This window comes from Centrocercus urophasianus, unplaced genomic scaffold (assembly GCF_019232065.1).
Source record: "Centrocercus urophasianus isolate 14NV4802_14NV808 unplaced genomic scaffold, USGS_Curo_1.0 seq_14, whole genome shotgun sequence".
In the NCBI taxonomy this organism is placed as follows: domain Eukaryota; kingdom Metazoa; phylum Chordata; class Aves; order Galliformes; family Phasianidae; genus Centrocercus; species Centrocercus urophasianus.
The window spans coordinates 45,110,780-45,128,049 of record NW_024884586.1 but is presented as its reverse complement, the minus strand read 5'-3'; the positions used below and the strand labels follow the sequence as shown (position 1 = coordinate 45,128,049).

At 43.8% G+C, this 17,270-nt stretch overlaps 1 protein-coding gene across 1 annotated transcript; it reads left to right on the top strand.

Annotated features, from left to right (window-relative positions):
- Positions 1-3,703: 3,703 nt before the first annotated feature.
- LOC122158140 (SERTA domain-containing protein 2-like) lies at positions 3,704-16,382 on the top strand. The gene is made up of 3 exons (XM_042814574.1): positions 3,704-3,790; positions 6,148-6,267; positions 12,742-16,382. The coding sequence occupies exon 3, from the start codon at positions 12,746-12,748 to the stop codon at positions 13,595-13,597; it is 852 nt and encodes a 283-aa protein (XP_042670508.1). The 5' UTR covers positions 3,704-3,790; positions 6,148-6,267; positions 12,742-12,745; the 3' UTR covers positions 13,598-16,382.
- The last annotated feature ends 888 nt before the right edge of the window (positions 16,383-17,270 follow it).

Below are 17,270 nucleotides of genomic sequence, written 5' to 3'. Positions count from 1 at the left end.
GTTCTCCTACCATTTCTTGTGGCCTCTTTCTTTTATGTCTCCCTAGGGAAAAGGACCACAAAACTTGCATGACAGTCTGTGCTGTCTCACAGTAAGCTGTATGTCTGAATGACATAACTCTGCTTTAGACTTGCATAAAGGAAAGTACTTTCTAGCTAACACACATCTGCTTCCTTCTCAGAACCCTGAATATCTGTCCCCTCTGTCTCGTCATGCGTAGTTTTGTTTCTCCTCTCTTTCAAGAAAACTGGGATATGTGGAGCTTCTGGAGTCGGGGCATTTGGCAAAATGTGTGAGAATTGAGGCTGAGGTGGCTTACGTACCACTTTGCTATTTTTATTTCTTAACCCCTTTCTCTTCCACAGCTCTGTGAATTTATTTAGGAAGAAATTTTGCATAGCTCTCTGAACGTAGTCATGTTTGCATAAAGGACAAATCTGGTAAACAAGGAGGGGATTGTTTATTTGGATGAAAGCTGCCATTGCAGATTGTCTGAAAGGTACAGCAACACCTGTGGCTTTCATCCTCTAGCAGGTTAGGGGTGCAGACAGTCTGCACTCACTTGTGCTGGAGGCTGTCCTTTGGTCATTTCTTGAAGTCTCAGGTCTAGACTGGTTTAGCAGGCATTTCAAAAAGCATTACTGTAAACTGCTTGATAGTACAGTTTTATACTGTAATTATCAGTCCATTATGGATGTCTCATGTCTCGGGATATTGATGTGACTGCGGATGTATGTTCCCATGTAACCAAACAAACTTGGTCAAAAGGCAGCATGAAAAAAAACATCCTGTCTTATGCTGACACTTTCAAAAGTGAGTTGCGTTCAGAGTGAAAGTATGCTTATGTCTCAGGCCTGCGATGTATAGTCCCTTATGCAAAAAAACCATGATTGATCATGACAAATTTTGGTTGCTCATCAATTCCTAAATGAGTGTGATTTCACAGTATAGGAAACGTGACTAATACTAAAAGTACCAAAGCACCAACTTGTCTCTAATACTCCATAGCAATGAAATATACATCTTAAAAAATTAAACTATAAGGGTTTATTCCAGCTCCTTTAGGTGTCTCTTACAAAACTGACAGTTAATTTTTTTTTTTTTGCTATTTTTTTTCAAGGAAGTTTCACGAAGAACTGAAATCACTGGATAGTTCAAGTTACCAAGGAAGATATAATTCAGTTGCATGTAGTGGCTTGACTTCTTTATATAGTCAGTGGAAAATAAGGAATATTTTGTCTGAATTGTAGCTTTTTTTTTTTTTTTTTTTTTTTTTTTAATACAATTATTCCTTTGCTTAACTAAGATTCTGCTAAAAATGAGTGCTTTATGACCTGAAAAATTACTGTGGTAAATGTTGATGCACGACCAACTTGTCAACGGGAAAATATATAGCTTGGGGCAGCTTTCCACTGCAGGGGAAACAGGCAGTAATTCCAGCTGTCATCTTTTTAGGGAGGAATAATTGAAGATACAGGTGATTACATGACTTCTTGCAAAAACAGAATTAAAAAGAAATTGTAAGAACATGTAGGCTGTACTTGGAAGTCCCCTAGGAGCACCATGTGGGAAGTAGCAAGTAAGTACTGCAGGAGTAAGTGTTACAGCAAAGGAGCAGTGTATTGCAATTCTCATGTGCCCCTCACAGACAAATTTTGGAGATCAAGAAAATGTAATTTCAGTCTCTGACTGTGCAAGCTTCCAAAACAAGACTAAGAAAGATACCAGAAGAGTTTAATACTCACAGGAGAAAAACAGCACTTAGAGCAAATTCACTTTTGTGCTGAGAAATGTTTGCTTCCGTGCCTCTGCTTTGCTTGAAAGGGAGAAGGCACTTCTAGCTGTTCTTTGTAGCAAAACAGAATCACGGTTTACTTAAAATCTTCAGTAACGTGTAATGTGTGTTTTCAAGCACAACTTTCTACCATTCTGGGATTTTTTTATTATTTTTATTTTTTTTGGACTGGCATTAAATATATGGTTAATCAGTAGCTCATAGAGGCGTAACCAACAGAAGTAGATGGTGAAACTCATGAGGCTTGGTGCACTCTTCTTCCTCACTTTGCCATGGAAGTGTGGCACACCGTGATTGTTGTGCAATTCCGCTTCAATTAGCTCATTAATTGCAACCAGGTCTTGTTGCCACATGGAGAAGTGTGCGGGTGAAAGACCAGAAGAAAACTATTGTGCTGAGTCTGGTAACTGGGATAAAATAGAGACATTTTTCAATTTCCAGGCAGAAGACCAGCTTCAATTAGAGCATTAGATGCAGAGTCAATTAATCACAGACGTAAATCCATAGGAAAGCAGTCTGCATCAGTTCCTGCCTTCTGGGGCTGTTACCAACTAGCAGCCTAGTGCTAAGGTAAGCGGGGGAGCAGAGCCCAGCGCTCCTGTCAGCCGGGTTACGTACAGAGCCCGGGTTTGGGGTGTGGTTTTTCTGCCTCCTGCAGAATTGAGTGTGAAAGCCACAACGCTGCTTGTGAGATCGGTGTCCTGCCATGTGCTGGGAGGGGAGTCAGACTGAAAGGCCATGTTTGAATCATAAAAAATTCATGTTCTTAAGTCTTCTGTTTGCCTTTGGATTTCAAGCAAAATGGGAGAGCGCGGAGGACTTGGAAGACGTGCTATCCCTGGAGAAAATACGGGCTTCTGTCAGCGTTAGGTCCTGAATGGGGGTGGGGGATGGAAGAAGGCCCCGCGGCCCTGTGGGGTTGGCCTAGGCCGGGCCGTTGGGGTTTCAGGTGGCCCTGCTGGGGCTGATGACGGCTCCGACCGATCACTACGTGGAAGTCAGGTGTTGAAATCGGCCTTGCACAAGCATCGTGCCGCTGTCACTTGATTACCCAAACGCTCACGGAGAGCAAATAGAAAACGGCTGCGAGCGCGGCCAAAAAGCTCTCATCTGTAAAGGGAGAAAGAAATTGAAGTGAAAAGGCGTTTCGGAGCGTTTGACGCGGCGTTATCAGCGGGCCGAGGCGCGTGCGCCCGCGCGGCAGGACGCAGTTGTGGGAGCCCCTCCTTTAAACAGGGCGATTTCTGTCAGCGACTTTAATTTCACTTTATTTAGGTTTAATAACAACAATAAAAGGAGGGCAGAGATGCGGGTTCCGCGCGAAGCCTGGCGGCGCGTTGCTGCTCCGGCCGGGTCCTAGCGCTGCGGGCGGAGCCGGGTGCTCCCCGCGGGTAGCGAGGCGTGCAGCCGTGCCGCGTGCCGCCCCGTGCCTGCCTGCCCCCCGCCCTCCGCCCGCGGCACCCGGAGAGCCGTGCCGGGAGACGGGTGGGTGGGGGGGACTCAGTGGCGCCCGCCTCACGATTGGGCGAAGCCTGCGGAGAGCCCCGCCCACTTCAGCTCTTCCGGCTGTCTCATTGGGCGGCGCCGCGGGGCAAGCCGGAGCCCAACCCCCCCCCGGGCTCGCGGACCAGTGAGAAAATGGTTGCTGGGCAGGTTGTGACGGTCGCTGGCCAATAGGGACGCGGCCAGCTGGCGGGCGCCGTGCGCGCGGCGTTCCACTCCCCCCCCCCCCCCACACCCACACACACACACACACACACACGCATACCCCTCCCCGCCGCCACCGCTGTGGGTGCCGCGGGCGGAGGGAAGGGCGGAGCGGAGGCTGCCGGGGCCCGGCGGGGGTGGTGCCTCCTCCCGGTCGGAGTCCCAGCCCCGCCGAAGGGAGCCCGGCCGGTAGGCGCGGGAGGGCACGGCAGGCAGGCAGGCAAGCAAGCAGGCAGGCAGGCAGGCAGGCAGGCGGCGACGGAACGGGGACGGCCGCTCCGCTGCCAGGTGAGGCGCAGGGTAGGGCCAGGCCGGGCGGCGGCCCGAGGGGCTGGGGGAGGCGCCGTGAGGGGGCGTAACGGCCGCGCGGGGGGGGGGGGGGGGGGCGGGGGCCCCCGGTCTGAGCCCCCCGGGGGGAGCGCGAGGAAGGGGCGGGGGGGCGCGGCGGGCCCGGAGGGAAGCCGGGCGGACGCGGGGCGAGGGGTCGGAGCGGGCCGCCGCCGGGCCCGGGGCTGGAAGTTGGCCGCGCAGTTATAATTAGCCGCTCGAGGTCCGCCGGCGGCAGGAAGGGGGAGGAGTGCAACTTTTCGCAGCTCGGAGAGCCCGGGGGCGGCTCCGGTTACGGCCGGGGGGAGGTGCAGGAAGTAACGGCGCGGCTCCCGCCTGCTGCCACAAAGGCCGAATGGTGGCGGGGCCCGGGCCGTGCGGCGCCCTCAGCGCTCTGCGCCCGGCGAGGAGTGCCTGCCGTGCGGCTGCTGCGTGCGCTGCGTACTGCTCGTTCGCTACGTGGGTTGTAAGATCTGAGCCCGCCAACCTTCCCTCTGCGCTGCCGCTCCGTGAGATCGTGCAGGGGAAACGCTGTAACCTCAACGGTTGATGCTAAAGGGATTTGTTAAAGTGCGGAATAAAAGAGTTAAGTTTCATAACTCCTTGGACTCCAGCTCCTTCCAGCAAAAGGTCGGGCTTCTGAAATACAGTGGGCAGAGCTCTGGGCCTTTCTTATCCCGAATCCAAAACTTTTAATTGCTGCAGCTTATTTGTTAGGTTTTTTTTAGAGGGGTATTTAATACTGAAAAGAATTAGCACTCTGAAACGTTTGTCCTTTCATCTTTAATGTGTAGAAAATGCGGCCAGTGAATGTTCCCCCCCCCCCCATGACTTAGCAGCTACACCTCAGAAGATCACCACGTTGACCTTTTAAGCTGTTGTGCTTGCAGTGAAACAAGAAAAAGACTATGACTTATTTGTCTCATTTTTTTGGTTACTTATAACATTGGTCTTCTCGTGATTCGCTGGAACAGGTTGCCAAGAGAGGCTGTGGATGCCCCGTCCCTGGAAGCATTCAAGGCCAGGCTGGATGGGGCTGTGAGCAACCTGCTCTAGAGGGAGGTGTCTCTGCCCATAGTGGGGGTTGGAACTGCATGATCTTAATGGTCCCTTCCGGCCCAAATGTTCCTTCATAAGGAAGTCAGCTTCTAGAAGTGGGAGGGCAGTATTGCTGTACCTATTACTGAGGTTACATGGAGCATTATCAGCCATGAGCACCTCTGTGCTGTTTCACTGCACCTTTTCAGTTCCAAGAAACTGTGAATGGAAGAGCCTTTTGATAGGATCAGGCTGGGAGTTGCTGTCTAAAATCACATGTATTCATTTACTGTTCTGTCTGGCTAAATACGATACCAGCTTTCACTGCATATTATTTTAAGCAGAGTTAAGTAGCATATGAACTGTTGTTCTTTAAATACAGTCCCCAGTGATCATCTGGATAAAACTGATCTTGGATCTTTTGGTAACTGTGAAATAGTTGGAATGCTGTGGGTGGGCATCTGTACGTATGTGTGCATACACACAAGCACATTAAGTATAATGCAGAGGGTAGGCTGCCAGCCTTCATAAGGGCATTACATCTTGCAACTAAGGAACTTGGGTTCTCCGGGTGCAGCTGAGACCACAAGAACACAGATCATACAATTCCATCTGCACGTCCCAGCCTCTTCCTCAGATCATTGTCACTTCAGCCTTTTCATGTCCCCCTGTGTTTCCAGTCTTTGGTCTAATCCACAATTTAATCCGTGTGGTCTGTTGGCACACTGCAGATGTTGCTTTATCGGAGTTCTGATGAAAATGATGCTGTGCTGATTACATGCAGTCCTGGGGCATCCTGCCTGTTATCTACTTGCAGTGGTTCCATTTGTGCTGAAAATGAGAGGAATCAGGGCATTCCATAAAAACTGATCTCGTTTTGCAGCCTCTAAAAGTTAGGAGTTAATTCTGAAATGTACTTCACCATTCTCCTGATGTGTGATTTCTGATATTACTGCAATTGGAAGTCAGCATTCAGTAACCTGAAGAAGTACCAGTGCATGTTCTTACCCAAAAGCCCAACATGTGGAGGATCAGTGCTCTTCTGTCATTTTGAGGAAGAATACATAATTTTCACGTTTCATGTCTTTGTAGGTGGAACTACCAGGTCCTGGTACTGCAGTGCATTGATGAACTCTTGTTTTTTCGTATTCCAGTTTCACTGCTTTAGTAGGATTTAGCACAGTCGTTCGAATAGCTCTATTGATTTGCGAGCTTAATCTTTCCTGTTTAAAAATATCATATCAATTAATTTTTTTTTTTTTCATGTTTTTCCCTTTAAGTCACATCATCCTACCTCTGTGGATGGCCTGGACCCCTGAGTAGCTGGAGGCTCTTTGGATGACCACACTTTATGCAAAATCCGGAATCTTCCTGCCTGGACTCCTCTCTCTTTTCTAAGGGTATCTGCTTGTATATTTTTAAATCTTCTGAGCATATTCCATGTTCTCATAATCAGCTGTAGGTGTTATTTTTGTGGGCTAGAATGGTAAACTGAATAATAAAGTTAAAAATTGCGGTGTATATATTTCAAGGCCAGGCTGGATGTGGCTCTGGGCAGCCTGGTCTGGTGGTTAGTGACCCTGCACATAGCAGGGGGGTTGCAATTAGATGATCATTGTGGTCTTTTTCAACCCAGGCCATTCTGTGATTTTATGATTCTGTGATGATATAGTATAAAGTGAAGTGCTTTAGGCTTTGTTTAGGTGTCCAGATTTGACACAGGTAATAAGCTGTAAATTTTGTTTGTTTTGTGATTTACATCTAGATCACTGTAACCCCAGAATATGTCAGTATTGAGTAGGTGAATACATTCAGTATCTCGGTTTGAAGTTAAAGATCATGTAAGAAAAGAGGATTGATAATTATTCACTTGATTACTGGTTTGTCCTCACATTGAAAGTTCTAAGGATCATTTGCCTCCCCAGTCCTTTTTCCTTAGGTGGAACTGTGGTTGTTTGTCTCTTGTTTGGTTTCGTGTGTTCTCATTTAATTATGTTCTAGTTTTATTATGGGAGTTCGTTGATTTAGTAACTCTTGATCAGGTGTTAGCTCTTACCATCTACTATTGATCTCCAGTTTAAATGATTCCTGTCTTCCTGCTTAAAAAAGAACCTGGAAAGCCAGCCAAACAAAAAAAACCCACACTCCACGCTCCTGAAAAATATCTGCTAGATGCTTCCTCATTAAAAATACACACCTGTGAGCTTTGCTTGTGTGTGTGGAGCTACAGTCACAAGGGAAGAGGAGAGTAATGCTGGTGGCTCTTTTGTTTAGTTGTTGGGTTTTCCCTAAGTATGAAGAATTGTATTTGCTTAACAGTAGTAATGCCTGAGTACATCTATATTATCAGCCTGTAGTGATAGATAGCAGTTGCTAAGAATGTGTTTTGTTTACAGTTGTAAATTGCCCAGAGCTGCATGTTTGTACCTTGTGGAAAATGTACTTCACAGTTGAGGGTCGTCTTGTCCAGAGTGAGATGTTGTGCCCTGAAACTTAGTGTGGTGTAGCTTTTAAAGCAAAGCTCTTATCAGCACCAAAGAAGGGAGTAGGGAACTTAGGAAGATGTCCTCCAAATGTAGGAATTAGTATTAGACATAATTAGACATAATATAAATAGATGGGAGGTTGCCTTCATCTAAATTCTAAATAGAAGTAAAACTTGCTCATAAGTGCTTTGTAAACATAATTTCAGTCCCTAAAATATTACTGTATGGTAGATATTTGTTCCGTTTCCACAAATACTGAAGGGACAGTGGGAAGGTTATGAATTCCACAAAGTAATTCTGTGCTTAGCTCAGTCTTCCTCTCACTTCTTTCCTGTTCTTAATTAATGAATACTTTTCAGCCTATTTTTATTTTCTGAATACAGGAAAAGATGCTAGGTGCATCCATGTGTGGAGTGTTCTATTTTTGTTATTTGTTGGTTGTTTTTTTTAAGTCTGAACAGTGGCATGTCTTGGGTCTGTGTTCTGGTTAGCAGAGAAGTAGCAGGAAAGACTTTGGTGTTAATAGATCAGGATTTCGTGACCCAACGTTGACCTCAGTTCTCCCTTCTTTGAGCAGCTCTGTTCTGGCCATTTCTAACTCCTGTAAAGAGACTGTTACATAGGACTTTAGGTATGGGAGTAAGCTGGTAGGACTGCACTCCTCCCTATATGTACATTTTTAGCCACCTCTAGCAGTTACTCATCTTGGCTAAAACGGGGCAGGGCGGGGAGGAGGGGACTTAAATACATCTTTGTGTGTTTTACAGTGTATTCTCGTCTGGGTTACTTTCTTACTCTCCAGTCTTTTCAGGCATTTAATCCTCCTGCCCCGACTTCCCCTTAATTTTCAGTCGCAGCCGGGCTGTGGCTGTGTGGGGATCTCCGGCAGCTCAGATAGGCTGCCCTGTGAGGTCTGTTGACAGCTTACTGTGTTATGTAAGTCGTGTTGAAGTGATCAGTGTTAAGTCCAGATGGAGGGAAAGGATTTACACTTTTAACTCTACCTTCAGTCGTACCTTTTTCCTTTGCAGCTTCTGATAGATGCAATACTAGCCAAGACTCCACCCACCACTTAATTAAAACTTAATGAAGTTGTGTTGCCTGTGCTCAAACACGTGTGTGGTAGGGGAAAGGTATCATTAGAACCAGCATGCAGCGTACGTTGGATAGTTCTGGGAGATTTCCATTGGCTGTGGGGGTGTTTGTTGTCCTTTGTTTCCTGCAGATGGATGCATGCTTGTGGCGTGTGCCTGTGGAAGGAGGGCAGGAAATCAGGTTATAGCCAGCTTTAGTCAGTCGCTATCAGAAGTCTGCAGTCAGGCTGGCTCTACGTTTGGTGTTTTGGATGGTTATGTGCCAAAGGAGACTTTAAAAGAGAATTACCTGTATTATAAATAGTGAGGAGTCTCTAATATTGATGTGAATTCAAGGTAGTACAGTTGTCCTACTGGAAACTAGGCAGGCAGCTTTCACTTAGGAGGTGCTTACATCTGTTCAAATCTAATATTTCTCTCACAAGAAACAGTCATTTATCACCAGAGACAGATTAAGGCTGAAAAACTTAACACTGCATGTGAAGAATTAAGCAAGTTTGAATTTAATGATAACCTCAGAAGGGAAGCCAGAAGGGACTGGTGAGAGGAAATAATTTGGACCTCCTGCATGGTGCGGGCCAAGCACTCTGTCGGTGATCTAGGCATTTAAACCTACTTAGTGGCAACAGTAATTCTTGTGTAGTTAACTGCAGTGCTGCTTTTCTGCATGTCAAGTTTGTGTTTATGCAATTTTGACTTGCCAGCCAGCTTTTATGTACTTATTTTTTGAAACTTTTCTTCTCTTGTCTAAAAATGAAAGCTCTGGGCAGTTCCACATTCTACCTGTTGCTCACCTCTCTCTTCAAATGTTGTAGGGAGGTGAGGAAGAAGAAATGTAGTGGTAGTTTGCTTAAATAGAAGTAATGGAGAGTTTTCACGTGCTGTGTTCTTTGTGGCTGTTTCCAGCTGCACTTCCTAACCATGTGTCAGTGGCAGCTGCACTGCACTCTCAGACCCCGTGACAGATGGAGCTGTGTTTTTCATCTGAAATGGTGGCACGAGTCCTGCATTGTCTGCGACACGTTGCAATGTGAATTTTTCTTGGTAGCCTGGAATGTTTCTTCTGAGTAACTGCAAGCTCTGAGCAGGCCTGTGTGTTTGCTGTTCTCTGCAGATCTGCCAACCCATAACGTGCCTCTTCCCTCCAAGTTTTTTTCCAACTTGGGTACAGTGTAGGGTTACAGAGCATGGAGGCTTCTGCTCTTCTTAGCAGGGAGGAGTTTCTATTAAATGGACTCCGTGGAACTGAAAGTAACTGAGGAGCCTGCTGTCAGGGGCAGAATTTCTGTGCATGCCATAGATGGAGAGTTTGGCACTCCTAAACATTAAATTCACTCTGTTGGGTTTTTTTTTCCACAAAATAACTTCAATTAAAGAGTGTTTAGTCCTAAATGGGCTGTGGCTCTGTTTGCATTACTGTAATGAGAGAGGATGAGAAAACACCAGAAAACTTGTTGAGATGCTACATTCCTTATTATGCTTTTGTGTTTTTTTTCCCCATAACAAAAGATTATAAAAGTTGGATCTTTGAACTTTTTCTTAATGTTGAGGGAAAGAGTGGCTTACAGTGCTATCATAAAAGGGTGTTGGTTGTGATTTTTGGTTTGGGCAGTGCTGCAAGAGGACAAATTGCATGTGAGTACAGAGCAGTTTGTTAAGAATATGACCCTGTCAGAAATTCTTATGCTCAAAAGTAAAGCAAAAGACCTGATAAAATGTGGATTAGCTGGTAACAAAGGGACTCTGTATCTTTTGTAGGTCAGCAGCTGAGTATGTTTGACAAGAAATTTCATGTCTCCTGTAGCAACCATGCCACTGGTCACCTCTAAATCCGCTGTACTGGTGGCACTGTTTTTTTATTTGCCAGAGACTTGAGCAGCCTTGCAATTAGGCAAAAATCAAAATGATCAGGCAGAATTAATGAAATGTAAGATAGGAGTATGTTTAAATCGTAATAATCAGAAAACTCCCCCACACACACACAAAAGGCTTTTGCAACATGCGGAGAATGGGGAATCTGTAAAATAGAAGCACTTGAAATTGTTTCTTGCACTTAGTTCTTACAGTTCAAAGTACTGTCAGACCCGAGCTTTGTTACGTATGTCAGGAATACTGTAGGACACTTCTTTATGAAAGGAAAGGAGGGTGTCTCCTATGGGAGCATAAAATACTTAGTCTAGCCTACTGTATGATTTGAAATGTTAAAATTTGGGTTTGAGTTGTTCTGTGAAATGACGTGTCCTCGTGCACGTTTGCATGCTCTTTAAGCTTGCTTACAGAATTGAAACACTAGCACGTTTGAGATGTCAGAGGTTAAGATTGCTAACAGCTGTAAAGTGGCAAAACCAAGCATTCTGAATGTATGAACCATCAGAATTGCTGTTCCGTGCGTGCTCTGTATTTTGTTCCTTTGGGAATAGGAATTTTGGTCTGCTTGAGTAGAGAATGGGGGGAAAAAATCCAACACAGCTAGTATGTGGTGTGTGGGAATGATGGTGCTTAGCAGACACAGAGCTGGTTTGATGTGTGCTTTTGTTCCTTACAGGAAGGGTATGTGGGCATGCCTTAGGTTGCACAACCTTAAATGCTATTTAAGATGGAGAGTTAGTGATTTCCGTGTGATTTGTCATTGATAGGCAGACGCTGTTTCTTCACAGTATGCCACGCACTGGCATATCTAGCAACAACTTTATTGTAAGGGCCTGTGTAACTTGTAGTTTCCCTTGGTTTGTGTACGATGTTACCAGTTGCAGGCAGTATTGCTGATAGTTTTACAGGCAGTGCCTATCGTGTACGTGCACATCCCCTTTTAATATTTGGCACTTGAACTCTGTACGTGGATTGGTGCTGATTTTGTTGTAGCCGAGTGCTCAGTACTGCCTGGCTCTGCTTGCTTCAGATGGGGTGCAGGGCTGGGGGCAGTGTGGGCACATGAGTAGGCACACAGCATTCAGACACCTTATTTTTATCAAGAGGTTCAGCTGCTGCTCTGGTAGTTTGGCAGAAAAAAAATCAGAGTAGAACACATTCTTAAGCTTACAAAGTTTAAACTTATATTTGAAGCTTAGAAAAATTGCAGCTTTGGTAGAATTGTGAGAAATGAAAGATTCACTTAATCTTTTATTTTAATAGCAAAAGTTATAGCTAATTGTGTTTATTTTTCAAGCTACTTACCCATTAAGCAAAAACACATTCTTACAACAGGCTTAACTTATTTAGGTGTGTCCCAGAAACTGTGGGTATGATTTAGAAGTTGTAAACATAAACTGCTCTACTTGCTGTCTGTTTTTCATGCATTTCTAACTGAGAAGAATGCCTGCTCATTTTCTGTTCCTCCAGAGGAGCTGAGTTCTCCAGCAGCCTTGTCCAGGCACGTGAACGTAGCCATGGAGCCCTGCGTTGCTTCCTGCAAATCTGGAGAAATCCCAGAAGTAAAAGAGGCTTTATCCTGCTGCCATCTCCTTGTTCCCAAAAGTCTAGCAGCTGGCAGCTGCGGCCATCAGCTGAGCTGCTGCTGGCAGTGCCCAGTGCTCACATGAAAAGGAAGCTGGGAGGCCCTGTGCAGTGTCTGGATCTTTGTACGTTCAGGATCTGCCCTTGATCTGCCACTGAGTGTCTAATGTACAATTGCTTAATCTTTTAAATTGTTTGGGAGTGAGGTCCCTGTATTCCTCGAGCACATCAAGATGTGTGTAATCAGTATTTTACCAGTGTTTACTGTTCACTACTAAACTTCTGTGTGAAAGACTCCTGCTGGATATCCATAGAGTTAGGTTACTAGCAAGTTGTGAACTGGTGGCCACTGGTAATGGTAATGATTCTTTGAGCTCTGAGACACTGCCAGATTTCCTCTCGTCCCTTAGTTAAACTGCTAAGCAACTATTTCCTTTCATATGGATGTAAGACTTTAAACTTCATTAATGAATCTCATATGCTGTGTAATTTTAATGGTAGAGGTTAAAAAACACAGATAACCTATAAAGTTCTTATTCTCATAGTAGAGTTGAAAGTAAACATTAAAAATGGGAATTGGAAGTTCTTAGGCTGCTTTTTTGGACAGCAGTTACTCTATTTCTAGTGTTTTCCCCTTTGAAAAAATGTTGTGAAACAGTGCAGGTGGAAGGTGCCTCTTCTGAATTAAATTCTCTTGTCTGGGGTTTTGTACTGTCTTTCAGTGTTCTACAGCATTAGAATTTTAAGTCAGCCAGTTGCTGTGGACTTCTGAAGGTGCCTGTTGAGATCTTACAGAAGTGACCGTGTTGGCCAAGGTTAATTCAGAGTTCTTCTCTTTCAGGTTCATGTTGGGGAGAGGCCTAAAACGCAAACTGAGTGACTATGAGGAGAACATGGCTGGTCTCTCTAGTGCCTTCGATTCCAGTCGAAATCTGCCATATCCAGTTAAGAGGCAGCTGGTGCTTAACATGTGCCTCACCAAGCTACAGACTTACAAAATGCTGGTGGAACCGAACTTGCACCGCTCTGTCCTCATAGCCAACACAGTGCGGCAAATTCAAGAGGAAATGAGACAAGAGAGTAATCAGCAGGCAATTACCGTCTGCACTGGCATTACTCCTAGTTCTCCCAGCTACACAGGGATGGAGTCATCTGGGATTTCCCTACAGCTGCCTTCAGGTATTAGTCAGCAAGAGTCTAACTGTTGTGACTTGAGGTCTGCGGAGGACCCGATTGAAAATAGCCTGCTGATAGTTTCAGATGATGATATGTCGTCTGCTATTTCGTCTATTCTGAAGGATTTAGACTTTGTAGAAGATATAAGCCCACCTACTTGTCTGGTTCCTGCTGGAGATGAGCAGCCAAAGTTTCCAGAAAATCCCGGTCTAAAGCTAGAAGACGATAGACAGGATTTGAAAGGAGCCGAATGCGTGTTTGGTTCCTTTGAGATTTCCAATTCAACCAGCTACTTGAAGGATCTGGCAATAGATGACATTTTTGAAGATATCGATACTTCAATGTACGATTCAGACTTCTGTTGCCCCCCGCTGATGCCGCCCAGACCACCACCTCTTGCTACAGAAGAACCGTTGAAGACCTTTCCAACTTGTAATTCTTCTTCAGCAAACAACATTCAAATATGTAGAACAGATCTGAGTGAGTTGGACCACATCATGGAGATTCTGGTTGGGTCCTGATATTTGTTTTACCCAAAGATACTTTTTGACTGCCGCTTTCATTTGGTTTCAGGATAAAAGCCACTGGAAACGTTGTAAAGAATTATTTAAAACACAGCTAAAAATAACTTGTCTGTAGTGAGGTTTCCTAAATAATTCCAAAACTTTTAAACCTGGAAGGTGGTGGTCCTTTTTTCTTTTTTTTCTTTTTTTTTTTTTTTAAGAAATATTTATTTATCAGAACTGTGCAATCATCTTTTTTTCCCTCCAGGGTACATGTGGAACATTAGGCACATACCCTTCTCACCCCTCATGCCTCTTTCAATAAACTTTTTTATGTGCAATTTTTAATTTGTCAGAAGAATTTACATGCAAAACAAATTTCATATGAGATGATCTTTTACAAAGCCTCCACTTTATTTTTAATATCAGAGTCTATGCCACGTCAGCATACGTCGAGTTGCGTAGTTGGATTGAATGGATGCAGACACATTACTAGAGATGGGTATATTTTAAAAATGAGACAACGCTTTGCTTTCTTTTGGTCGGAAAAGCAGATCAAGACACTTGTCAACAAAGTCTCTTGCATTTTCTAAAGCATTCAGAACTATTTATTTTTGTAAATTTTATAGTCTTTCTACATTTTACTACGTTATTTCATCATAGTTCAGATATAATGGACTTCTAGTTGGATGTGTTTAGCACTACCTCTGAGCTGAAATGCTTTAACTCTTTTCCAGTGCTTCGTCTAAGACTGCAGATCTTTTTGTTTCTATTTTTTTTCTGGGGGAAAGTACTTCTAACTCATCGAGCTGATCCTCTGCCAGTGACCCAGCTGATTGGTGAAATCAAGGGTATTCGATGTTTAAAAACTTTTAAGTATTTACAAATGTAATTTATATGTAGATTGTGCAATTTAACATTTTTCTGTCAGTATTATGTGCTTAGATTTTGAATAATCTTGGCGTTCTTTAAATTAAAACTTAATATGTACAGGTAGCTTTTTAATCTGTTTTGGGAAACACTGTCCTCCAACCTTGCTTTCACTACGAAGTTTAAGATGATTTTTATGTGCAATATTATTTAAAAGAGATCCACGTTTGTATGCCTGGCATTGTAGAAAGAAACGCTTCAAACTTAAAGCTTCTAGCACCTTTGGAGGATACTCAAAGAGTCAGCATTGCTGTATCCTTTGAGAGACAAAGTTGAGAACGCTTCTCGCTGCACCGGTGCAGTTCTGAATGCTCCTGAAACGCTCGCGAGGAGGCGGTGCTGTGGGAGCTCAGGGGCTGCCTGTGTGCTTCCAAAGCGTTCTGGTGGTTGCTAATGATGATTATGCTGCAGATTGTACTGAAGGATGGGGGAAGGAGGGGTTTGTGTGCGTGTGGCAGGTGTGTATACCAGTATATATAAGCGCACTCGTTAACTGAAGATGAGATTTGCAGTGAGAGCTATTTCTCTGTCAAGCAGTTTGGCTACCGTGTTTCAGATTGAACTGAGGTCTGTATTTGATCCTTGCTGTTGTCTTCTGAAGTACACACTTGCACACTAGTGGTTGATTTTGGTTTTTTGTTTTTTTTTTTGGGGGGGGGGGAGTTTTGTTTTTTTAATGACAGAATTCTACTTTGCTCTTGAAAGCTGCAGCACCTGTCTCATAAGAAAATTTGTAGTGGTAAAAGCTTTGCTTTGGTTTTATTTTTTGTTTGTTTTGTTTTTGTTCTGCTGGGACTCTAAATGAACGGGGCATATGCAGAGAAAGAAAACACTGCCCAGGTGTTGCATCTCAAAAGTTGGAGCCCTGGCCCTGCTGAAGGTGCCAGGATGTCACCTACTATTTCTAGTCTTAACTGATGCTGTAGCACACCTACCTTGTGCAAAGATCTCCATTTCTTACTGTCACTGTGTTAACAGTGAGCTGCCAATACAGTTTGGTATCCCAGACCAGTGGAGAACCAGTTCAGGTCACATCCTCACAGCCATCTGGGTTGTTCAGCAACCGAAGGGTATAAATGTATTTATATGCATATAATGTATTGATTCTAATATAAAACTTCTGATCTAAAGTATTTTGAATTGCTGGATAAAGGGATTTGTTTGAAGAGTGTATAAGTAGTTCTTGAAGAGGTACAGCTTCAGAATGTACACAGATTGTGCATTGTGTATAGACTACTCTGGCTTTTCCTCAGCCTCTACTTTTGTATTAAAGATATGCCTGAATAAATCCTTGAAATATTAAGGGCCTTCTGCACTGTGATGAAGCAGAGTTATGGTTAAAAATGTCTTTAAATTCAGCGACGAGGAATAAAGCAAAAAGACTGCATTTAATTTCTTCTTGCATTTGAAAATATGGAATGTTACTATGCAGTAAAGGTATTTTGGTATGAAAATTATATCATGTAGCAAATAGCAAACAGTTAATAAATCCACTTACCTTGCAGCCCCCACAAGGAGACTTGCTTTTCAGCATTTACATGCTAAAAGTTTTTTGTACACTTCAGACATAGATTAAATTGTTGGTACATTTCATCAACAGTACAAAATGTGATTTCTGTTCAATCTCTTGCCAGAAAGCTCTGTTTCCAATTGGTTGCTTGCATCACAGTGCCAAGACCGTAAGCTGGTATGTAATGCAGTTGGGTTATGTATGGAATTATGTGCAAAGGGAAGTTTTATTATTTTTTTTTTAAATATGCACAAACTAATTTTAAAATCCTTCCATGTAAAATGAAGTTAGAGGCTAGTTGTGGTGGACCTATTTATTGTATGTTTGGAAATAAAAGCCACAGTTTTGCAGTTTAACCATTTATATTTTGAAGTCTTCAGTATTTCTTTTATAAACAAATGACCTTTGCCACTCTTCAGTCATCTCTCTCCTTTCAAAGATGTGACGTTTTTCCATAGGTCCCTACTGGAGATTACACTGATGGCTTCAAGTTTAAAGTTCTCTGCTCTCTTCCTGTTGTCAACCACTAAAATGAAGTTCACTGCAGAAGAGTGGGAATCCCTCGTCTTAATGGTAGAGCTACTGACTGCAGCTTGTATGTGAGGCACTCCTCCTGCCTGTTGCCACAGAGGCTGCTGAGCACAGCCTGATCAATGTGAGTCTGGAGGGGACTCCCCAGAAACGTGCTTTTGGCTGTGAGGGCATTGCAGCAGCACAGAGCCGCTCACGTGATGGGTCCTGGAACTCACTAATAGGAAAGCTGCCTTCGTGAAGGTACAGTAGTGCAGCATATTAAGAAAATGAGGGAATCAGATCATGCTGAGACTTCAAATGTAGTGAGAGGTTTCTCTATTTGCTTACCTCAGTTTTAGCCACTCTGAAGGCTCTAGCTTCAACATGATGCACAGTGCTGGTATAGCATGGCTGGCAGGGGAGGTGTAGGCAGCACTTGGAACGCTCTGGTTGGATCAATGTTCTGTGTACTGGGAGATGGAGCAAGAGTAATTTCCAGCTCACACAACAGGGAAGTACACACAAGAAGGTAACCTGTGCATGAGTTCTGCAAGGAAAATGAATTATAATTAGTTCCCAAACTAATTTTGAGTTATTAAAAACCAGTATTAGGAGAGTTAAGCTATTAAGATGCATCAGTGAGGTACGTATTATTAAATCAAGCATTTGTGGAAGTGGGCAGTTGTTTGGCTTTCAGGTATTTATCTAATATCCTAGTATTCATCAGTATCTTGCCTT

Bases quoted from the DNA above. Each gene is read 5' to 3' on its own strand.
- LOC122158140 (XM_042814574.1), top strand. From the start codon at position 12,746: ATGTTGGGGAGAGGCCTAAAACGCAAACTGAGTGACTATGAGGAGAAC.